This window comes from Balaenoptera acutorostrata, chromosome 6, assembly GCF_949987535.1.
Source record: "Balaenoptera acutorostrata chromosome 6, mBalAcu1.1, whole genome shotgun sequence".
Classification (NCBI taxonomy): Eukaryota; Metazoa; Chordata; class Mammalia; order Artiodactyla; family Balaenopteridae; genus Balaenoptera; species Balaenoptera acutorostrata.
In genome coordinates this window covers 93,348,647-93,374,504 of record NC_080069.1, presented here as the reverse complement: position 1 = coordinate 93,374,504, position 25,858 = coordinate 93,348,647, and the positions used below count along the sequence as shown (strand labels likewise).

At 37.2% G+C, this 25,858-nt stretch overlaps 1 protein-coding gene across 4 annotated transcripts in view; it reads right to left on the bottom strand.

The window, feature by feature from the left end:
- The window catches only part of INVS (inversin), a 146,653-nt gene that overhangs the window by 105,457 nt on the left and 15,338 nt on the right, over nt 1–25,858 (bottom strand). For all 4 annotated transcript variants that reach the window (XM_007197065.3, XM_007197066.3, XM_007197067.3 and 1 more), the window contains exon 3: nt 22,788–22,954. In XM_007197065.3, the coding sequence (XP_007197127.2) occupies nt 22,788–22,954 (167 nt within the window). The remainder of the gene's footprint in view (nt 1–22,787; nt 22,955–25,858) is intronic.

Here is a 25,858-nt window from a genome sequence, read left to right as displayed (position 1 = left end):
TTACAGTACCTAGTGGACTGTAAAAGCATTTAAAACATTATGTATGCTTTTGGATGACAAAAATGCATTGAATTTAAGTTGTACATAAAGAGTGTATACATAAGGAAACAGATTTTGTTTACACATTGTGTTTAGCATTTATCATTAAGTTTGTTCCATAGAATTTACTGAAATGTAAAATCATTCACTTGGTCTTGAAGAGGCAGTATTAAGATTTCCGTACATTAGAGAATAAGTCAACTCATTTTTTCCAAACAACTTCTCCATTCATACTATAAATCCATGATAGCATAAGGATACAGGAGTATAGGGGACTAGCATAAGTATGTAGGGATATAGAAGAGAAGAGGTTTTGAGCCTGAATTTATATGATAGCATTGGTATCATTTAAATCCAATCCTGTCACTTGTTCTAATTCTTTAAGAAATAAAGAATTGTGCATCCTTTTGAAGAAACAATTTAGCCAATGCATAATTCTTCATTCTTTGGGTTAGTTCATGTTGGGGTAAATGAAAGATTTTGTTTTATAAGGAACCCCATTTCTAAATGAGTATGGGAGAAAAATACTGTCAAATGTCCATACTTCATTATTAACTCATCTATCCTTTTAATTTAATGTCTCAGTTATTTTCTCTTAATAATAGTTAAAAATGCTTATCACTTGTTAGTTCTGACAATGAGATGACAATTTATGCAATTTCTCCCCTATAGTTTCATTCTTAATCTCCATTTTAAGTGGTTTACCTTGTAGCATGACCAAAGACAAAAAGAACGAATCTAGATTTGTATTGTGTGTACGTGTGTGTGTGTTGCACATCCAGGCTTGAAGATATCATTTAAAGTTACATAGGTTTATTATCCTAAGGGATCTCTAATTAAATAAAAAAGGGAGCATATGTTAGCTGAGTCGACTTCAGGATCTGTTCCTTTGTATAAAGGGCTTTAACATGCCTTCCTCCTCAATTCTGAAAGCACACGGTTCCTATTCCCTTCACCATGAATAAGGCCGACATTTGACAGCTTCACAAGGCTGACAGGGTTACCCAACAGCCCACCCTCCCTATTCTCAATCCAATTAGACCTCTAATCCTCCAGATGAAAGGCCCAACTGCTCACGTTCCTCATGACAACGACAGCTATTGATTATTTGTCACTGCAGCTAACACCTTCCCTGTTGAGGCTGCTCTGACAGAGGCAAACCTACCAAATTAGACAGCACTTTATCTGCCCTGGAGGCCAAATGGCACAACAAGTAAAGGCTAATAAATGGTATAAAAATGAACAAATCATAACATTATGACAGGCTGATCGCTGTCAGCAGCCTCCCAGCTCAAGCTTGATGTTCTGTTAGGCTTGCTCCTTCTCTTTCCCCTCTGCTCTAGCTCCAACTTTGACTGAATTAAAGGCCAGAACAATTAAGGCATTTGACCAGCAAAGACAAGCCAACTGAAGTATCACCAAGGGACATAAATGCCAATAACTGACTGCCATTTGTCAATACAAACATTCTGGAGATGCAAATGCTCAGGCCTCTGCTCTCCACTAGGCTGCACTGACTCACTTTCCAACAAGAGTCAGCTCAAATAGACAGTCTGTGGCTATTTAACCAGAAGAAAAAAAAAAAAAGAAAAGAAAAAGAAATATACAGTCCCAAGAGAGGAAGTATTCTGTGAAGAACAAGCAGGAGGCATTTGGGTGGGGGTAAAGGGTTGTATGAGAAAAAGAGAGATAGCAAAGCAGAGCTATTCTTCCTTTAAAAAAATAATATAAGACAACCAGAATGGCATCATACGTTTTTAGTTGAGAATACATGCACAATGTAGGAAATGCTGGGCCACGTGGGAAGTTAATGAAGCTGTAACTTTAGAAGTATACTCATTCATTTAATGAACATTTTCTGAGCACGAACCATGTACCAGGCACTGTTCTAGGCAATAGGGAGAAAACAGTGAATAAAACAGACCAAAAAAATCCCTGACTTTATGGAGTTCACATTCCAGTGGAGTATAAGACAATGAACAAGGTAAACAAGTAAAACATATAGTATTTTAGATGGTGTTAAGTGCTAAGGAAAAAAAGAAAGCAGAGTAGGTGGAATAAAATGTGTGAAATGAGGAGGTATTAGATAGGAGAGCCAGGGGAGGCTTTACTGAAACAGTGATATTTGAGTAAAGAACTGATGAAAGTGAGAGAGTTGAACACAGAAACACTTATTGGGATATCACTCCTAGCAGAGGAATGAGCAAATGCAAAAACCTTGAGGCAAGAGCATTCTTTGCTTCTTAGAGGAACAGCGCTGAAGCCAGAGTGGCTTATGCAGAGAAAACAGAGGAAGATTAAAAATGAGGTCATATAGGTAACAGGGGATTCAAAACATATAAGGATTTATAATCCATGGGAAGTACTTGGGCTTTTACTCTGAGGTGGAAGACGCTTGGAGGGTCTGGAGCAGAAGAGTGACATGATTTTTTCTTGTTTTTTGGCTGTGCTGCACGGCATGTGGGATCTCAGTTCCCCGACCAGGGATCGAACACGCGCCCCCCTGCAGTGGAAGTGCAGAGTCTTAACCACTGGACCACCAGGGAGGTCCCTGACTTAGGTTTTAAAGGGTCATTCTGGCTGGTGTGATGACCACAGACTGTAGGGGCAAGAGCACAAGCCAGAAGGCCAGTTAGGAGGCTGCTACAATAATCCAAGCAGGCTACTACATCATTAATCCAATCCAAGATGCTGGTGGTTACTACCAGGGTGGCAGCAGATGGGGTGCTGAGAATTGGTTGAATTCTGGAAACATTTTGGAATGTAGAGCTGACAAGATTTGCTGATTGACATCAGTCTTACACAAGAGAACAGGACTCTGTACGGTAATGGGTGCTCAATACATGTTAGTTGAATTAAATTCTATACCTGGCAGTTCGACTAAAAATGCTCTTCTAGTGAGACAGTGGCATGGACATATATACACTACCAAATGTAAAACTGATAGCTAGTGGGAAGCAGCCACATAGCACAGGGAGATCAGCTCGATGCTTTGTGTCCTCCTAGAGGGGTGGGATAGGGAGGGTGGGGGGGGGAGACGCAAGAGGGAGGGGATATGGGGATATATGTATATGTATAGCTGATTCACTCTGTTATAAAGCAGAAACTAACACACCATTGTAAAGGAATTATACTCCAATAAAGATGTTAAAAAAAAAATGCTCTTCTTTGAAGCAAGGGAAGAGTGTTAAGTCAAATTTTTTAAAAGACGAATTTAAGCAAAGACTGTGGAGTCACAGTCTGCCTGTGCCAGGCTCTGCCAGGATTAGTGAAAAATTACTCAAGCTCTTTGAGTCTCAGTTTCTTCATCTATGTCACGTGATACTCTATCATTCTCAGCCAAGTAAGAAAAAGGAGTAGAGATGTAAGATAAAAGAGGGTAAGTCGGGTAAGTCTAAAAAAGCAAAAAACAACAACAACAGAAAAACAATCTTAGTCCTGAATTAGAATAGGAAGTGATAAAACTGTATTTTTATTAAAAAATATTTCCAAGCAGTGTCCACTGTAAAGGCTTAGAAACAATCACCAACCCAGTAACAACGGGTTGTTGGGCACCTCTAGACTTTAGATTATAGTCTCCAAATACTTTTTCCTGCTATAAGGAAACGCAGTTCCTTGGAGAAGTGGCTGATTCCAGATCTGGAGCAAAAAATATTTGGAAAATTTGGTCACAGCAGATAGCAAGGGAGCTATCAAATCATAGGATCATGCCAAAAGAATTTAGGAATCAACTTGAAGGACCTCTCTCAACCAAAGATGGAGTAATTTGAATATCAGTTAAGGATAATAACGTCACTGGACTGATATAGCAAATATGTTAAAATGATACTAAAGGGACTTCCCTAGCGGTCCAGTGGTTAAGACTCTGCGCTTCTACTGCAGGGGGTGCGGGTTCAATTCCTGGTCGGGGAACTAAGATCCCATGTGCCGTGTTGCGCAGCAAAAAAAATTTTTAATTTAAAAAATAAATAAATAAAATGGAATCAGGAAGGCCTGAAGGAGAGCTCTCACGCCTGTACCAGTGTTACAGCCTGCATAACCAGCAGGAATAAGGAAGATGAAAATTATATTAAAAAAATGATACTATCGAATCCTATGCCTTGTTCATAATGATATTAAAAAGGAAAAAGAAAAAGATTAATTGGTCATCATGGGGAGACTCAGGAAACCAACGCATTTTGAAAACTAGTAAATAAAGAGAAAGAATTAAGGATTTATTCTTCCTTTTCTATATGAACTATATATACCATTGAGTAATCTAATAGCAGATAAGGGTTAGTTTCTCTTTGATGAATTATTCCAGTTAACAACTGTAGAAGGGATGGTAGAATTAGAATATCACCCTTTTGCAACACCTAATAAACAACTGGCTTTGGGCATTGAACATCAATAACTGCTAACATCACAAAAATAGAGACAACGAAACATTATGTTTCTCCTTGATGAGAAATGTATCATAACCATGAAGTGGTTTAGCCAAAAAAACTGAACCTGAATCAGATGAAGCCTATAGATAAAATAACTAATTTATAGGGAATACAGAAGACAGAGGAGCAAGTTACCTATACCCAGGGAGAGAATCAACATAATCTGGACTGAGAGAATCAGTCCTGACCAAGATATCAAGTTACGGTAGGAGTTAAACCACAATTACAAAAAACTGTAAGAAAAAAAAGAAAGAAAGATGGAGGGAGAACCTATAGATTAAAAAAGACTTAAAAGACATAAATAAATCACAGTATATTGCCCTTTTTGGATCTTAATTCAAACAAATGTAAATCAACAAACAAAAACATTAGACAATTCATAATTTGAATATCGATGGGCTATTTTATGATACTATGCTACATAATTCTTGCTAAATTTTAATAAGTATCACAACGATTATATTAAAAATCATTGTTATATAAATAAATATTGAATAAAATGATATAATTCCTGGGATTTGCTTCAACATTGGAAGGGGAGAAGTTCTCCCTAATAAAACATTTAAAAAGATATAAGGCTTGGGGCTTCCCTGGTGGCGCAGTGGTTGAGAGTCTGCCTGCCAATGCAGGGGACACGGGTTCGAGCCCTGGTCTGGGAAGATCCCACATGCCACGGAGCAACTGGGCCCGTGAGCCACAATTACTGAGCCTGCGTGTCTGGAGCCTGTGCTCCGCAACAAGAGAGGCCGCGATGGTGAGAGGCCCGTGCACCGCGATGAAGAGTGGTCCCCACTTGCCGCAACTAGAGAAAGCCCTCGCACAGAAACGAAGACTCAACACAGTCATAAATAAATAAATAAATAAATAAAAGAACGTGAATTTCTTTAAAAAAAAAAAGATATGAGGCTTAAAAAAACCTTAGTGTCAAATTCATTGACTTCTCCTCTCATATCTGTAATCCATCAGTAAATTCAAAATATATTTAAAATTGAACCACTTTTTACCATTTTCACCACTTCCACTCTGGTCCAAATCAACATCATCTCTCAGCTTCCTATTAGTTTCCCTTTTTCTGCCCTCATCCTTTTGACAGTCTGTCCTCAGCACAGCAGTTAGAATGAGACTTTCAACATACAATCTAGATTATATTTTCTGTGCTCATACCCTTCAGTAACCTTCCTCTCTCGTGCAGAGGAAAAGCAGAATTCTTTTTTTTTTTTTTTTTTTAAATTTTTATTTATTTATTTATTTATGGCTGTGTTGGGTCTTCGTTTCTGTGTGAGGGCTTTCTCTAGTTGTGGCAAGTGGGGGCCACTCTTCATCGCGGTGCGCAGGCCTCTCATTATCGCGGCCTCTCTTGTTGGGAGCACAGGCTCCAGACGCGCAGGCTCAGTAATTGCGGCTCACGGGCCCAGTTGCTCCGTGGCATGTGGGATCTTCCCAGACCAGGGCTCGAACCCGTGTGCCCTGCATTGGCAGGCAGATTCTCAACCACTGCGCCACCAGGGAAGCCCCTCAGAATTCTTAAATATCCTACTGGCCCTACCTGACCTCTGACCTCCTGCTCACATCACTAGCGCCCACAGTGGCCTTCTTGCTGATGGATCCTGGTAAATACCAAGCATGCTCCCATCTCAGGATCTTTGCACGTGGCATTCTCTCTCCCTGAAAGGTTTATTCTCTCATTGCCTTTACGTCACTTAAATGTCAAATGTTTGCTTAATGTTACTTTTTAAAGTGAGGTTTATCCCCATCGCTCTCTTTAAATTTGCAACCCCTAGGCTCCCTATCTCCTTCACCTGCCTTATTTTTTTTCCATAGCATGTATCCCCATCTGACATAACTTATCTTATAATATTTATTAATTTGTCTTCCACCAACAAAATATAAGCCCCTTGAATGCAGGGGTTTTGTTCTGTTTTGTTCACCGCTATAGCCCAAACATATAAAAGAGTACCTTATGATTAGTAGATGCTTAATAAATATCTGTTCACTAAATGAATCCTTTGATTTTCAGACCAGTGCTCTTTACAACTATACTTCTCAATTAAGCTTGTGGGGTGAAGGGTGGGCTAACATGATAGGTGGTGCCTATATTTGTTACTGACAAAGCTAAGTGATCTGACTATTCTCTTATTTGGGAGCATTTGGGAGGAGATATCCATATTTACTAAAAAACAGGAAGGACATCAAGGTAGGCTAAGTGTTAAACTCAAAATGGATCGAAGACCTAAATGTAAGGCTGGACACTATAAAATTCTTAGAGGAAAACATAGAACACTCTTTCACATAAATCGCAGCAATATCTTTTTGGATCCACCTCTTAGAATAATGAAAATAAAAACAAAAATAAACAAATGGGACCTAATTAAACTTAAAAGCTTTTGCACAGCAAAGGAAACCATAAACAAAACAAAAAGACAACCCACAGAGTGGGAGAAAATATTTGCAAATGAAGTGACCAACAAGGGATTAATCTCCAAGATATACAAACAGCTCATGCAGCTCTACGTCAAAAAAAACAAACAACCCAATCAAAGAATGGGCAGAAGATCTAAATAGACATTTCTCCAAAGAAGACATACAGATGGTCAAAAAGCACATGAAAAGATGTTCAACATCACTAATTATCTGAGAAATGCAAATCAAAACTACAATGAGGTATCACCTCACACCAGTTAGAATGGGCATCATCAAAAAGTCTACAAACAATAAATGCTGGAGAGGGTGTGGAGAAAAGGGAACCCTCCTCCACTGTTGGTGGGAATGTAAATTGGTACAACCATTATGGAGAACAGTATGGAAGTTCCTTAAAAAAACTAAAAATAGAACTACCTTATGATCCAGCAATATGATCTACTCCTGGGCATATATCCAGAGAAAACCATACTTTGAAAAGATACATGCACCCCAATTGTTCATTGCAGCACTATTTATAATAGCCAAGACATGGAAACAACCTAAACGTCCATCGACAGACGAATGGATAAAGAAGATGTGGTACAAATATACATATACACAATGGAATATTACTCAGCCATAAAAAAGAATAAAATAATGCCTTTGCAGCAACATGGATGGACCTAGAGATTATCATACTAAGTGAAGCAAGTCAGACACAGAAAGACAAATGTCATATGATATCACTCATATGTGGAACATAATTTTTAAAAAATGATACAAATGAAGTTATTTATAAAACAGAAACAGACTCACAGATTTCGAAAACAAATTTATGGTTACCAAAGGGGAAATGTAGCAGGGAGGGATAAATTAGGAGCTTGGGATTAACATATACACACTACTATATATAAAATAGATAACCAACAAGGACCTACTGTATAGTACAGGGAACTCTACTCAATATTCTATAATAACCTACATGGGTAAAGAATCTGAAAAAGAATGAACATATGTATATGTGTAACTGAATCACTTTTCTGTACACCTGAAACTAACACAACATTGTAAATCAACTATACTCCCATAAAATAAAATAAAATAAAAAGATATTCTTTATCATAAAAAAAAAAAAGTAGGGTAAGTGTTAAGCCACTCCTGTTGTAAGCAGACTACAACCTAAAGCTGGAGGGCGGCGCCATGGGATGGAATTCCACAAAGGTGGACTACGGCCATTGCTTTACATAGTAGTTATAGGTCCACAAAGCTCTGTTAAGTGTCCAAACAACATTGGGGCCGAAACTGTAGAGTGCTTGCCTAACATCTACACCCATCTTCTTCCAGGCTAACAGAACCCTGATTTTTGTTGATCCTTCTTTAAGTGGTTTTGTCCTTCAGAGGAGGCTGGGCCCTCACCAAATCCAGACAGCGTCTTTGATTGATATAAACAATCATGGCAGTTTTATTCTCCTTGCCTAGAGAGTCAAAGAGATAGAAGGAAAGTCTGCCACAGGGCTTCTGGGAAGGTTTTTCTTGATGTTGTAAAGGTGAAAAAGACAAGAATGTTCAATTTTTCTGATTCTAGATATTGTGGTCCGTGTGCTATTCTTCCCCCAGGAAAAATTTAAGTCCAGCTCATTGGTGAGAGTCAAGTCAGCCTGGATGCCTTAATGTTGCGATCCAGATAGCATAACTCAGTTTTCTGTCTTGTTGCTGTGATCTAGTCCCATCTGGTACCTCAAGGTCTAGCAAAGGGATGCCTATCTATCCATCCATCCATCTATCCACTCAACAGTATTATGGTCTTAGGTATTGGGGCTCTAGTTATGTTCTTTATATACTAACTTACAAACCTGCCTAGTATCCAAATTTCTTCAAGCCTTGTCCTTTGTAAGTTCTCCCAGGGGATGGTGTACTGTCATGGCTCACCCGCTCTTCCAATTTTGTGGCTGAGGTGTCACTGACAAATTACCCACTTTCCTGTCTCCACATCTCAGTGTGTTTTTGTACTCTAGGATACCACCCATAATTTCTGGCTAGACTTTCCCTCATTTTCTGCCCATCCCCATGATGTCCTCAGTCCCAGGTACTCCAAGTCTAGCTTGTCCACTGTCAATTGAATTACAAGTTCCACTTCTGACAGATCACACATAACATTTCACTTTTTTTTTTAACTCCAGGAGATAATTTAAAAATATTATATAAAAAAATTTCTCATTATTTGTTACAGCTACATAACGTTCCATTGTGTGGATATACATTTGTTCATTCAATCAGTTCTTTAAAAGGACATTTCCCTTCATGCTTTTTCTATTACAAATACTGCTGCAATTGAATAGTCTTGTGCATACACCATTTCTTATTTTTACCAGTGTATGTTTGGGATAGATTTCTAGGAGTGGAAATGTTGGGTCAAAGGTAAATGCATATTCTTGTTAATTTTGCTGGATATTGTTTAGTTTTCCTCCATAGGGACTGTACTATTTTTCATTCCCTCTAGCAACAGTTTTGCCATCAGAGCATGCTGTCAAACTTTTTGACTTTTGCCACTGTAACATACGAAAAACATGTTATTGTAATTTTAACATGCATTTGTCTTTTGATAAACAATGTTGAGCGCATTTTTCCATATTTAAGGGTCACTTGCATTTCCTTTTCTGTGAACTATCTATTCATATCTCTTGTTCATTTTTTATAGAATCATTGGTCTTTTTCTTCTCCATTTTATATATTAGGGATATTAACCTATTTGATTTTTTTGTTTTTAATTTATTTATTTATGGCTGCGTTGGGTCTTCACTGCTGCACGCAGGCTTTCTCTAGTTGTGGCGAGCGGGGGCTACTCTTCGTTGCGGTGCGCGAGCTTCTCACTGTGGTGGCTTCTTTTGTTGCGGAGCATGGGCTCTAGGCACACAGGCTTCAGTAGTTGTGGCACACGGGCTCAGTAGTTGTGGCTCGCAGGCTCTAGAGCGCAGGCTCAGTAGTTGTGGCGCACAGGCTTAGTTGCTCCATGGCATGTAGGATCTTCCCGGACCAGGGCTCGAACCCGTGTCCCCTGCATTGGCAGGTGGATTCTTAACCACTGTGCCACCAGGGAAGTCCGGGATATTAACCTATTGTTAATGACATAGCTTGCAAATATTATTTCCCAGTTTGTCTTTCTTTTTCTTTGCTTATGATGTTTTCTAGAGGGAAAAGTCTTTCTTACTCCTATGTAGCCATATTTATTAATCTTTTTCCTATCACTTCTTTATTTTGATTCAGAGATAGGTTTCCCCTATTCCCAGATTATGCACTGTAAACATTCATGGTATTGTTAACATTTTATAATATGTATACAGATTACCATTCAATTAAATAACAATTTAAAGCATACACCTGGTGCAAATATTTGCACACTCACAAACACACAAAGATTTTACTAGTTTACAATCAGTACAGCATTGAAATGACCAGTTACATACATGGTTAGAAATTTATAGTCATTACTTCAAAGTGTAGTCTGATATTTTAGCCCAAATTCCTAACAAATTGTTTGCAAAGAGTCAGTCGGATGAATGACAAAGAGATAGAAAGGATTCGAATAAAAAATTGAAAGAATACAAACTATATCTTCTGATATCCAAAATTGTTTTTGAGATAAACTGAGTATACTCAGTAAATTTCCTTAAAATGAGTAGTTTTATTTTAGCTCTATGATGTTAACTTTATGATGATTCAGAATCTGAAATACTTTAAATATTTAGACAGAGGTTGAATTTAAATACTTCAAGATATATAGCGCAATGCCTCAAACATATTAAATAACAAAAATTTATTTGTTGAACAAAATGAATGAATTACATACTCATCAGAATTGGAATGGCAAACAAGTACACTCTGACAGACTATATAAAATTTTTCAAGAAGCCTGGTTACCACTGATGACATAGTTTAGACAAGTATAAAGAAAGAATAAAATAATCTTTTAAATTGGTGAAGTTAATTTTAGTAGTAGTGTTTCAATGATTAAGCTTTCCTGCAGGCAGGTTCTATTTTGATATTAAAGATTAGGATGAGAATCTGGTGACTCATGTGTGGGAGAGATGACAACTATACTGGATGAGAGACTCAAGAACCAAGAGGACCTTGACAGGTTGCACGATGAACCCAATTCAATTCACCAAGCATTAACTGAGTATATGTTAAGTACTAGGCACTGGAAATAAAAAAGATGACTATGGCCCTCTTCCTGATATTAAGATGCTTACTGTCCATGGGGAAATCAAATGGGTAAACAAATAAATATCTTTTGGTGCGATAGGTGATATAACAGTAGTTGAGTACACAGGTACTGGAGGAACAAAGGAGGGAATGGTAAACTCTACCTAAGTCAGTCTGGCAAGTTCAAAGAAATGACTAAATATAGGTATGATAAAATGCTATACTTGAGTCCAAAACCACAACAATATGAATACAGGATGAGTTTAATCAGTAGGAAGTATAAAGTAGACTTTAGAGGTTTTGTTTGAAAAACTTTCAACATGAATCAGCTATATTTGGTTGCCAAAATGCCAAAGATGAACGTCATGCTATACTCTGTGCTCATCAAACTGGCACTGTATTCCGTTCTAGGTGTCTTATTTTAAGGGGAATTTAGGCAGCTGTGTACCTATACGGTGAAAGGGATCAGGATGGAACAGAAACTTGAAAACATATTATATGAAGAAGGAATGAAGGAATAGATAATAGTAAAACTGGAGAAAAATTTCTTTACTTGGCCAAAATGATTATTTTTTATTAAGACGTGTCAGATCATGTCATTCCTTTCCTCGAAACCCTCCAATGCCTCCTTTATCATTCAGAGTAAAAACATACTCCTGACAATGGCCAAAAGGCCCTACTGAGTCTGGCCCGCATTTCTTCCTTGTCCTCATCACCTACTGCTCTCCCCTTGCTCACTCATTATAACCACACTAGCCTCCTTGTTACTCCTCAAACATTCCAGGCATGCTCCCACTTTAAGGTCTTTGCTCTGACTGTTCCTCCAGCCTGGAATGAAAGAAGGTTCTTCTCTCAGCCATTCACATGGCTAACTTCCTCACCTTCTGCAAGTCTTGCTTCAAATGTCACCGTCTCAATGAAGACTATCTTGATTGCCTTATTTAAAATTCTAACTTGCCCTCCCCAGGTGCCTTCTCCCTGGCTTTCTTGATCACCTTTACTTTGGCATTTTTGTCGTATTTCTGTTATTATATTAGTAAGTGATCATCTGGGCTTTGTAAAATCTTAATGGTCAAAAGAGGTAGAAAGAGTCCTATGATTGGTCACAGGGAAAATATTGTGCCCAGGGGCTGACAATATTCATACTATAGGAATAATAAGCCCCCTGATTTCCACTCATTCAATTCTGAATAGTAAAATACAGGTAGGAAAAAGACAAGAAGAGGAAATTATATGAACAAATACAGTTCTATGATATAAGAAGGTAATTAGCAAATTAATGCTCAAATTTTTTTGAAATTGATGTTATATACAAAATTAATTTTTAGACGTTTAAATGAAAGTAAATGGATCTGAAGTTCCTTTTTATCAGCTGTAAAAATATTCACTGGTCCTGTGCCCAGAGTTTAAAAGAAATCAGCATGAGTCTAATGAAAAACAAGCTGTAGGTCTCGGGGAAATTCAATATATACTCCTTCTTTTCCTTTTAGTTTTTGATTGGTTTCCATGGGAATCTAGGCTTGTGGGGATCTCTAATCTATTCATGGAAAGCAGATGCTTGAATTTTCATGACAGTAAAAGTGGGGGTCAGTGAAGAGATAAAGATGATTAGAAAGTGAATATGGTTGTAGGAAACATGATCATGTTCAAAACAAAATGCTGCAAGCCACGTAGATTTAAACAATCTGCAAGGCAGTTCTACTGTGTTTGAGAGGTATTATATCATAAAGAAAGAAAACACTGGACTTAAAGGCATTAGCTCTGGTTTCAAATTCTGAATCTGGCCCATAAGGAAGAAGCCCTTAGGAGAGCAGTTCTCCTGGGTTCCCTTACCCTGCTGCTCTCTGCTTGAGCGCCCCTTTCCAATAAAGTCTTTCGCTTTGTCAAGAAAGAAGGAGAGGAAGGAAGGGAGGGAGGGAGAGAGAAAGGAGGAAAGAAAGAAAGGAAGGAAGGAAGGAAGGAAGGAAGGGAGGGAGGGAGGGAGGGAGGAAGAAAGGAAAAGAAAGAAACCTTTAGGTATTTCTTTGGGGAGTTGACAGGGAAACTGACTGGATCTGAGAATTACTCTAAGACAGAAGAACCAGAGGCCTGAGAAAGTAAGCTGCAGAAGAGTAACTCCTCTTTCAGTGGAGCATTATCAGGAGCACTGAGCGGGGAATCAAAAAAAAAACAAGATAATTCCTGACTCTGCAAATGATGAAGTGCCTTGAAGAACTCAAACTAGACCTCGGTTTACTTCTATAGAAAATAGTTAATATTCAACTATTCTAACTGCTAAGAAGCTACTATGAAATTAGATAATTTTTTTCTTACTAGAACTATGTTACAACTCAAAGTAGTGATTTCAGTGAAGATTTGCTGACATGCTGTTTCTTGTGACTATAAATTTCATCTATGCAGGTGGAAGTACATTAACTATAATCAAAGTATTAAAGAATGGACAGGTTTTTATTTCAGTTCTCAGATTTGTTTAAAAATAGACCAATCTGGGTTTTGGTTGGAACACTCATTTGAATATAAGACCCTAATTATTTGAAACCAGGTTCTAAACTGGAAAGCCAGACGACAGGTTTAGATATAGTTTCTAAATACTCAGAAGAGGACAAAACTGATGCTAGTTTGAAAACCTCAGAAGTTAGAATGTAATGAAGCAAAGATTCTTCAGACTTAGACTCTGTCTGCCTGGAAAAGGTAGCTTAGCTAAGGTTGAAGTCAAATGGGGTAAACTGCAAGGGTTGTCTAACATAGCCCCTCTCAGTCCAGAGATGTCTTGAGAGATCATTAAAATTCCAGAATATAAGGGTTTCGTATGCTCAGACTTTCCTACATTTCTAGGTAATGTGGGCATTGCAAACGTCTTTTGGTGCGTTCTTTTAGAAGCACACCAACATCTAAAACCCCACTTGCTTACTCTTCAGATATCCTCTGGCAACACAGTTTGTGGCAGAGTGAGCAGCTATTAAATTGGTTTTAAATAGATTGAGTTAATACAGCCACAGAGAAACCTGGAAGTACCCACTAAATACCCCAGGCCATCTTGTTGCTTGCTCAAGTTTAAGAACCACTGGATTAGAGCACAGATACAAGGCTTCCAGATAGCTCCTGAGGTGAAGGCTGGGGAAATGTGACCTGAGTGCTTAAAAGCCTAAGCCAGAAACAAACAACCCAATCAAAAATGGGCAGAACACCTAAATAGACATTTCTCCAAAGAAGACATACAGATGGCCAAGAGGCACATGAAAACATGCTCAACACTGCTAATTACTGGAGAAACGCAAATCAAAACTACAATGAGATATCACCTCATACCAGTCAGAATGGCCATCATCAAAAAGTCTAAAGGGGCTTCCCTGGTGGCACAGTGGTTAGGAATCCGCCTGCCAATGCAGGAGACATGGGATCGAGCCCTGGTCTGGGAAGATCCCACATGCCACGGAGCAACTAAGCCTGTGTGCCACAACTACTGAGCCTGCGCTCTAGAGCCTGCAAACCACAACTACTGAGCCCGTGTGCCACAACTACTGAAGCCCGTGTGCCTAGAATGCTCCGCAACAAGAGAAGCCACCTCAGTGAGAAGCCCGCACGCCACAATGAAGAGTAGCCCCCACTCGCCGCAACTGGAGAAAAGCCTGCACGCGGCACAGAAGACCCAATGCAGCCATAAATAAATAAATAAATAAATTAAAAAAAAAAGTCTACAAACAATAAATGCTGGAGAGGATGTGGAGAAAAGGGAACCCTCCTACACTGTTGGTGGGAATGTAAATTGGTACAGCCACTATGGAGAACAGTATGGAGGTTCCTTAAGAAATGAAAAATAGAACTACCATATGATCCAGCAATGTCACTCCTGGGCATATATCCAGAGAAGAACATGGTTGGAAAGGATCCATGCACTCCAATGTTCACTGCAGCACTATTTACAATAGCCAAGACATGGAAGCAACCTAAATGTCCACTGACAGGTGGATGGATAAAGAAGATGTGGTACATATATACAATGGAATATTACTCAGCCGTTAAAAAGAATGAAACTGCCATTTGTAGCAACATGGATGGACCTAGAGATTATCCTACTAAGTGAAGTGAGTCAGACAAAGAAAGACAAATATCATGATATCACTTATATGCAGAATCTAAAAAAAAATGATACAAATGAACTTATTTACAAAACAGAAACAGACTCACAGACTTAGAGAACAAACTTCTGGTTACTGGAGGGAAGGGTGAGGAGGAGGGATAGATTGGGAGTTTGGGATTGACATGTACACACTGCTATATTTAAAACAGATAACCAACAAGGACCTACTATATAGCACAGGAAACTCTTCTCAGTACACTGTAATAACCTAAATGGGAAAAGAATTTGAAAAAGAACAGATACATGTATATGTATAAGTGAGTCACTTTGCTGTATACCAGAAACTAACACAACATTGTTAATCAGCTATACTCCAATATAAAATAAAAAATTTTTTTAAAGTATAATAATGAATAACAACAACAACAACAACAACAAAAGGGCCTAGCCCAGGAACCATTCTTGCTTCCATTCTCCTTTTGCCTACCTACAAATGATGGTCACCAAGTTCTAGACATTTTATCATTTTTTATAATAGACTTTTATTGAGGTATAACCTATATATAATAAACTGCATAAGTCTCAAGTAAACAGTTTGATAAATTTTTATGTAAGTAACACACAGATCAAGACATAGAACATTTCCAGCATCCCTGAAAGATTCCTCATGCCACTCTTCAGTCACTACCTATCTCTTGGGTAACCATAAATCTGATTTGGGTCACCATATCGTTTTGCCTGTTTTTAAAATTCATGTAAATAGCATATATATCTGACTTCTCTCATTCGACACGATGCCTATGAAGTTCATTCATGTGGTTGAATGTATCAGTAGTTTGTTCTTTTTTATTGTGTAGTATTCCATTGCAGGAATACACCACAATTAATTTACTCATTTGCCTGTTGATAGGCATTTGGGTTGTTTGCGTTATAAGAACATTTGCTATTTCAAACAAAGCTGTCATGTATGTTCTCATACATGTCTTTTGGCGGAAAAAAGCACTTACCGCTCTTAGATATGACTGGCGTTGGGGTGTGAATTGCAGTGATCGTGTGTGTGTGCATGTGTGCACATATATTTTTAACTTTAGTAGATATAGTTGGTTTTTCAGAGTGGATGTTATCAATTCACATTCTTACCAAAAATATTTGAGAGTTCCATTTGTTCCATACCCTCACCATCAGTTGGTACTGTCAGACTTTTTCATTTTAGACATTCAAATGGTTGTGTGGTGGTATCTCATTGTGGCTTTAATTTGCATTTCCCTAATTAATGATGTTGAGCACCCTTTCATTTGTCTTTTGGGCTTTTGGCTATACTCTTTGTAAACTAGGGTTACATGTTTCAACATGAATAAATCTCACAAACATGTTAAGTCAAAAAAAAAAACAAGTTGGAGAGTAACACACAGTATAATACCATTTACATAAAGATTTTAAACATGCAAAATAATATTATTGTTTCTGGGCATTTAAATATACATAAAGTAAGAGTAGAAAAATACACATGGGAATTGAAACCACAAAAATTAAGATAGACTAAGGTGGCAGAAGAAGAGGGGAATGGGATTTAGAAGATAAAAAACTTCAAGTTTTATTTCATTTTTAAAAATCAGAAGTAAAAACTTAAAAAAATTGAGGTTCATCTCTTCTGGATATTAGGTACCTGAGTGTTTTTATATTATTTTCTATTCTTACCTATAAGTTTAAGATAATTAATTTAAAAATAAGACAGAGAACATTCAGGCATATGCAAAGGCAAAGTGAATGATGAATAATTTATTAAGAGACGAAAACTGAAAGGAGAATTGACTCCATTTCCTCATCCAATGGCTAAATGGACTAGAAGATCCTAAAAGATCTTTCTGTTTCTGATGTCTACTGATTCCTAAAGACTAATTTGATGTGTACATGTGTATTGCAGCATGACTAATAGCAATAACATTGATAACTTACACTTCTAGAGGGTATATTTCTCCACCAAGCAGAATGCTTTATATCTAAGAACTCATCATTCCTATGTGGTGGACAGGGAGAGGTATTGTTCCATTTTATAATAAAGAAATTGAGGCATACAAAAATTATATTTGTTGAGAAATTAAGCTCACAGAGTGTTGTAAAATCCTACTTACAAAATTATGTGTTGGGGTGGATAATGAACAGGAATAAATAATATATAATTTAAACTCCAACAGTTTTAAAGACTATACCATTCATGATAAATTTATCTGATGTTCACATTGATTGATTCATTCATTCCTTCATTTATGTATTCATTAAACAAACATTAACTGAGTCTTTATTAAATGGCAGGAACTGTGTTAAGACTGGAACTATAAAATCAAATAAGGGACTTCCCTGGTGGCGCAGTGGTTAAGAATCCACCTGCCAATTCAGGGGACATGGGTTCGAGCCCTGGTCCGGGAAGATCCCACATGCCACGGAGCAACTAAGCCCATGTGCCACAACTACTGAGCCTGTGTGCCACAACTACTGAAGCCTGTGCGCCTACAGCACATGCTCTGCAACAAGAGAAGCCACCGCAATGAGAAGCCCACATACCACAACGAAGAGTTGCCCACGTTTACTGCACCTAGAGAAAGCCCGCGCGCAGCAATGAAGACGCAATGCAGCCAAAAATAAAAATAAATAAATAAGTTAGTTAAAAAAAAAATCAAATTAAGACATGACCTCTGCCTTCAAACAGCATTAGAGGGGGTGAAATATAGATAAGTGAAATCCATGGTTAATTGTTAGGTAAGGAGTTATGGTAGAGGTATACGTACTGAGGAGGAATAATAGAATACAGAGTTGAAGGGGACCGGGTAGGGGTTGTTTGGTGTTTAAGTGTTGAGTACGTGTAAGATAAGGAAACCAAATACTGTTAGGTGGTATTAAGTTTTCCAGAAAAGTTTCAGAGGTATTCTACTTTTCTCCTTTACTTTTTATAAGTCATTAACATGGAAACAACATATTTTTAAAACTGAAAATTAATATTTAATTTTCATAGATGAATGAGAATTCTCTTTGTAAACCAAAAAAGAAAAAACAACCCAACCACAACCTGAAGCTTCTTTAATTTTTGTGTTTAACATGATATAATTTTTCAAAGTGGGTAGTCTTAATCTTCTTGAAGCCAAATTAATAACCTCTTGGAAGATTAAAAATGCATAACTATTAAAATTTAGTGAGATTGTGAAAACTTTTTTTTAATCCTTATCAACAAAGAAATGTATCTGTGGAAGTCAGAGAAATAGTAGCTTCCTAGGAGCAAAACATTTCTAACAATTAGATATCTTTTGTGAGAAACCCAGAAAAGGTATGATTGATTGCTTTCTTGGATTAAACTGAGGGTACCAAATGAAAAACAAGTTAGGTACAGATGTTCAGTATATTGAGATTAATTTTATTCTCATCGGTATCATTTCCTTAGCTGCTTGGACTGACAGCAATTTGTTTCCAGAAAAGTGAATACGTGTCAAAATACCTAAGTCAATCAACACAGTTCAGTAAGTTTTTCCTATATATGTATTTTGAAACTGGATAAATGTTTCTAATAAACAAAATGTCTAGCATTTGTATTCATAATGACTTTCTATATAAGTAACATAAAACGTATTCATTCGTTCAACAAAGACATATCAGACACTGTGTTAGACTCTGGGGGATTCAAAAATAAATAAAACAAGTCTCCTCCTGGAGCTCCAATCTAGTGGGAAAGAGGCAAGTACATACAAGATAGTGGGGCTCTAATAGAAACACAAACAAAATGCTACGCGAACGTGAGTTTTTCTTACTAATCAATCTAAGGTGCCATAACGTAGTTCACTATCACAAAAAACACAAAACCATAATAAATAATATATGAGAATGGTTGATCTTTGGGTCAGTAATAATAACAATGCTATTTACATGTTATGGCTGCTGATATTTTATAAAACACTTAGGTATATTAATATCACACATAGGTATACGTACCTTACAGTAGATAGGCCAATTTTAATTATCACTTAATATCTTTATCTATGGTCTTTGTAAGCAACTTAAGAGTAGGAATCATGTCTTTCATCTTTGCATTCCAAGACCTAGCACAGTGTCTGTTGCACAGTAACAGTTTTAACATATGTTGAATGAATGCATGCATGCACATATATATGAATATTGATGTTACATAAATAGCACACTTCTGAGTTCACAGACAACAGAATTAAGTTAGACAATACTTGAAAAGAATATTTGATATCCAAAATATGAGAAAGGTTCACTAAATAAAGGGATGTGAAGTTTACTAGGGATCGGTACTGACAGTACCTATTTATAGCAGACATGTGATTCATTTTTTAATATTCTCTCTAGATGTATAATCGTGATACACAATAGACACTTGGCAACTACTTATTGAATGAACAGTTCTACCTCCACAGTGTATCTATTGGATCCAACTGTTCCTCTCCATTGGCCTGAACTGTAATAGCTTTCTATGTACCTCCATTCTTGTCCTCTTCCAAAGTAGCTTTAGTTGCCATATTTGTCCCCCTAAAATAATTTGATCACGTAACTTCCATTCTCAAATTTCCTAAGTAGCTCCCTAGAATTCAGGACCCTTCATTTAAAAAATGTAATTAAAAAAAAAAAAAACAGCATAGGAAGTGCATAGTACAAAAGTCTGGCACTGGCACACAGCAGATACTAAACAGCTAAACATTAATGAGCTAGGTTGTCCTGGGAAAATTAGTTATTCCTATGTTTTAAAATGAGAATGGATCCCTACACAAAAATCAATATGTTATGTATTAAAAGATTTAAGTAGAAAAGAAAATATAGGATAATGTAAAAACAATCTCTGCTTAGCTCTGTTTAGTCTACTAGCTGTTGTTTACTGCTAGGTTTCTTAGAGCCTCACCCTATACAAGCAGAGTTCAGGCAACTGCTAATGACTTGAGAGGAATTTGTACTCAGGTTTTCGGGTTCCTTCTCCATGGTCCCCTTCTCTTCAGGAGTTTGCCCTTCAAGTTCCAGCTACTGCTAACACCAAACTACACCTGGGTGTCCCCAGCTGACTAAGAATCCTGCTTCCTGCTAGGGTTGTATTCTTTTGCATTCCAATTTGGAAAATGCCTTGAAGGAAAAAGCCAGGATAAATGCAGAGCTAATTTCATGTGCTTCCCTTCTCTGAACCATCCTGCCTATGCTGACTGCTCCCAGTGCCTTCAAACAATATGTTTTGTTCAGTTTTCAGATGTGTTTGGCAGATGAGCTGGTCTAAAATAGGTGGTCGTGGTGAGAACTTATGCCTAGTCATGAAAGTCTCGGGTTGGTTGCTCCTTTTTGTGATTTCTTCTTTTATATCTTTAAATGTTCCATCAATGGTTAGTTTATATTGTGTTTCTAATGGTGCCAATATCTGATGTTTTTGATAGAAATCTGTTTATTGTTTCAGCTGACTCTCCTTCACGGTAGATTGATTGCTCATGTGTTTGGTGATCTTTCACTGTGAGATCATGTTTGGTCTGTTTTAATATGGGGGAATCCTGGAAGTTAAAGGTGAAGATATTTTTTCTAAGAGAATTTGTGTTTGTGTCTGCTTAGAGGCAGGGTGGGCTACAGAGCCGGGACATATCATCTCCAACTATTTTTGAAAATTATTTCTAGATCGTCCACCATCTTATCCCTGCCCGAAGTATACTACCTCTGATTTCTTAATCATGGTGCTTTTGCATGAAGCACAAAACCAAACACAATACCCAGGTTTGATCTGGACAGAGTGGAGTATTAAAGAATGATTATCACCCTTGTTCTAGAAATTCTACTACCGCTGGTATAGCTTAAAGGTATATTATGGCTTTTGGCAAACATGCAAATACAAACAGGAACACAGAGATGGGGAAACGCATAATTATCAGATAGTTGAAAGAACATGAAACTTGTTACTTATGAAATCAGCTATGTAAACTGTGACATGTAAATCATAGTTCTATTTATTCTTTGACACTAAAGAAATCACTGCTTAAAAAAGTAAAGGAGAAACAAAAGGCAAACAGAAACAATGCACTGCATCTCACAGAGAGACTTAGCAGCTCAGATGTCTGGTTGTGCTCTCCCCTTCTCTCAACCTTTTCCACATTATACCTCTACAAAAACGTCATACTGTTGGACCATCAACTTAAATTCTTTTTCTTTCCTCACATGATCCACTTGATGTGCAGTTAGTTTCTCCCAACTTACATTTTTCAAGTTGAGTTTTAAACCTAAGTGAATCACAATGAAAAAATCTAAAGTGTGTCAAATTCTTAGTGCTGGGGCTATTCCCAATCTGAAATGTTTATTTTTTAATGATAACAAGTTAAATAGAGTTACCCTTCCTGAGTAAATAATTTTAACAGCTGACAAGCCTAGGTGAAAGGTTATAAATACCTGAGCAGTAGTTAAAACTGAGACTGAAAATGAGAGATTTTTTAAAAAATTACTGTAATGAAAAGCAAATTCAAGAGCAATAACTTTGGAAATAACCTGACAGACTTAACTGATAAGAGCATATAACTAGCATATTCAGAAGTATATCTTAATGTCAGTCTCTTTTTATGCTTTCAACTAATGAAAAGGTATTTTTCTAACCCCTCAATTAATCAGCTATATCTGGTTCACATTTTTTAATGGGAAATACCTCTAATAGTTTCTGCTGGATCTAACTAATTTTCATTGCTTTTTATTTCCAAAATACATAAGTCTAAAATAACAAGGAGAAAAATATCAGGCACTGGAAATATATTTTATAGACCAAAATTTTATGGTGAGAAAAATCATTTTCAGATAAATAAGTCTTCAAATAAATTTAGAAGCTTCCCATTTTATTTATTTTGATATGTTTAATCCTAAAAAACTGAGCTCTTAACAAGCCTTTGAAAACTTGACATCATTTATACTAGCAATATAGATTTAGAGTTTTAAAAATTTGAAAATACATTTCAGAAGATAAATTTCTTTCATGCTCCCTAATGCCACATACTTTATGAGCAACTACAACTTTTTATTGTAAAAGTAACACGCATTAAGGAAAACATTTTAAACAATGAAAAGTACCAAAATTCATATATATTCCCAATATTTAAACTCAACCACTATTGAGATATATATACATTTCATATATATATATTTTGGTCGTACCGCACAGCTTTTAGGACCTTAGTTCTCCAACCAGGGATCGAACCCATGCCCCCTGCAATGGAAGCGTGGAGTCCTAGCCACTGGATCGCCAGGGAACTCCCAAATCCAACCACTGTTGACAATTTAGTGTGTGGTGGTTTTCTTTTTTTCTTTGCCTTTTCTCATGCATAAATTGATTTGTAATATAGTTTAATCATATTAATACATATAATTTTATTTCCTTTTTCCCAACTTAACTTTAGATCAGAAAATAAATTCCATCACTGGAGGAACTTGGATAAGTGAAAGCAGCCACTGATGGTTATCTGTGCTTACTTTCCGCAGTTTAAAGATTACAGTTTTTAGAGAAAACATATGAAACTAAGAGTTATATACCTGTGATTTCTTTACCATCTGTCCATCTCACAGTTCCATTAATCAATTAACAAATACCACAGAAAAGGTTTACTCTTCACGGTAGTTTTACTTCTCACCTTTTGAGCTGCAAGATGGAGCGCTGTTCTCTGGCTATGGTCAGTTTTATTAACATCTGCTCCTGCCTTCAGGAGAGTATCTGCACAATCCAGTCTGTCAGCCAACACACAATACATAAGTGGTGTTCTCCCAAATTGATCTTCTTTGTCTTTAAGGGCAGAATTTCCTATGAGGATAAGAAACAGATAGTGATATTTGATAATTATTGTTGTTATTACTAATATAACTGTGAACTATATTTACTAGCTGTTTCTTATCAAGTACTGTGGTAAATGCATTAAATATATTATCTCATTTTTACTCACCCTATGAGATAGATATTACTGTCCTTATAGTATAGGAAACTGAGACTTAGAGAAGTTAGGTAACTTGTACACATTACAATGACAGTAGGTGGTGAAGCTAAAATTCAAACTGATTGTTGACTTTAAAGGGTATCTTCTTAACAACTCTGTCATACTAAATTAACATTTTGAGATATGAGGTTATTTTTTTCCTCCCTTACTCCTTTTGTGAAAAAATACTTAGTGTAGATCATACACTAGGCATTGTGGTATGTTTTTGAGATCTACAAAAATGAATCATGGTTGGCTTCCTGTTTTAGACTATATGGAGCAAATGTATACTATCATGATCCTCCTGTTACTTAAAACTAAACACCTCAGGCAAAATAAATGAAAGGTGGTGAAAAGAAGGCAAATTGGTTAGGGAACTATGAAACTTCAGGAACAACCTGGTATTGAGTTCCCTGATTTTTTTTGTTTTTTGTTTTTTTTTGCCTCCTACATAAAGCCAGCCTGGGTGCTAAAGTAGCTCACCAGAAATACCAGTGGGCACATACACAAAATTCCCCAAGAAGCCTGCTCTCTCCAGTCAAAATACTGGGAAGCGAGTAGCTCTGCAGGAGTGAACTCTTTTGACTATACTTCTGCTACTCAAAGCACATACAACAAAACAAATTGTACCTCTTTTCCTCTCCAATGGATACTGCAGAGACTGTGGGGAGGAGCCCTATGAAGCACTGTGCCCTGAATTAGGCAAAGGATAGCAACAAGGTGGTATCTTTCCCCAACTAGAGAGTGGGGAAAGGTTATGGAGAGGAGGAAGCTAGAGAAAGCAATTCTTTAAATCAGTGCATGATGCCATGGATAACTGAGCAGCCCATATGTGAAACTGACCAGAGTCAAAATTGCAAAAGCTTTGAGAATGGAACTCTTGGTGGGATGCTTCCCAGGTTCTAAATTGGCCTGGGTAGCACAAAAATGGGGCAGACCAGAAAATAACTTGCAAGAGCTCTCAAAACTAACTTGACATTTGAACCACAGTCTACAAAATTGGAACAAAATATTCATTCTAAACCTAAACAGATTGTCAGTGTACTAAAATAGGAGATTTAAAGTAGGATCCAGAGTCTCATAACATAATATACAAAATGTCCAAGATATAATCCAAAATTACTAGACAAACCAAACACCAGGAAAATATTAGACAAGAAAACACAATCAGCAGGCACCAAAACTGTGATGATACAGATATTAGAAATATCTGACAAAGATTTTAAAGCAACGGTCATAAAAATGCTCTGACGAGCAACTATGAATGCTCTTGAAACAAATGGAAAAATCCAAAGTCTCAGCAAAGAGAGAAAATATAAAGATGAACCCAGTGAAAAATTTAGAATAATAAATGTTTAAAAGTAAGTGAAATACCAGACTTTCCTGGTAGCACAGTGGTTAAGAATCTGCCTGCCAATGCAGGGGACACGGGTTCAAGCCCTGGTCCGGGAAGATCCCACATGGCGTGAAGCAACTAAGCCCTTGAGCCACAACTACAGAGCCTGCCCACCGCAACTACTGAGGCTGTGCACCACAACTACTGAAACCCACATGCCCAGAGCCCGTGCTCCACAACAAGAGAAGCCACTGCAATGAGAAGCCCATGCACCGCAATGAAGAGTAGCCCCCACTCGCTGTAACTAAGCCTGCACACAGCAAAAGACCCAATGCAGCCAAAAAAAAAAAAAGTAAAAAACCAAATAAAATAACCAAAATAAAAATCTCACCTAATAGGCACAATAGCATAATGGAAATGACAGAGGAAAGACTCACTGAACTTGATGACAGACCAATAGAAATTATTCAGTCTGAACAACTGATAGAAAAGATAGAAACAGAAAGAATCAACAGAGTCTCAGGGCTTTGTGGGATAGTAACAAAGTTTTTACCATTTATATCATCAGAGTTCCAGAAAGAGAGGAAAAAGAATGAAAGGCTGAAAATATATTTGAAGGAATAATGGTTAGAAATGTCCCAAATTTGGTGAAAGACACAAACCTACAAATTTAAGAAGATGAACAAAGCTCAAACAAAATAAACCCAAAGAAATCCATACTGAGTCAATCAAAATCAAATTTCTGAAAACTAAATTCAAATTACAGTGTATTTCTCATAAGAAACTATGGAGGCCAGAAGGCAATAGCACAACACTTTTCAAGTGTTGGGGGGAGGGGGAAGAACTGTCAACCCAGAATTTTATATCTAGTGCTTGCATAGGGCCAGGGGTAGGGAGAAAAGAGGAGGAGTGTTTGAGGGGTCATAGCTAAAGGGTACAGGGGCTTTTGGGGGGTAATGAAATAAAATCAATTATGGTGATGTTTGTACAACACAACTCTGTGAATATACAAAAACTACTAAATTGCACACTTTAAACTGGTGAATTGTATGGTATATTGGTATGGTGGATCTCAATAAAGCTGTTACAAAACACTCTGCTACATACACATTAAAATGGACTATTAAAAACATTTAAGAAATGCAGAGGAAGACAGGAATGGGGGATTGAAAAACAGAGGAAACAATATGTAATAAGTTGGAAATCTTAAATTCTAACATTAATGATTCCATTATTGGCAACTGGTATAAGCACACCAATAAAAAGATTAAAAAAAAAAAAAGGGGCTTCCCTGGTGGCGCAATGGTTGAGAATCTGCCTGCCAATGCAGGGGACACGGGTTCGAGCCCTGGTCTGGGAAGATCCCACATGCCGCGGAGCAACTAGGCCCGTGAGCCAC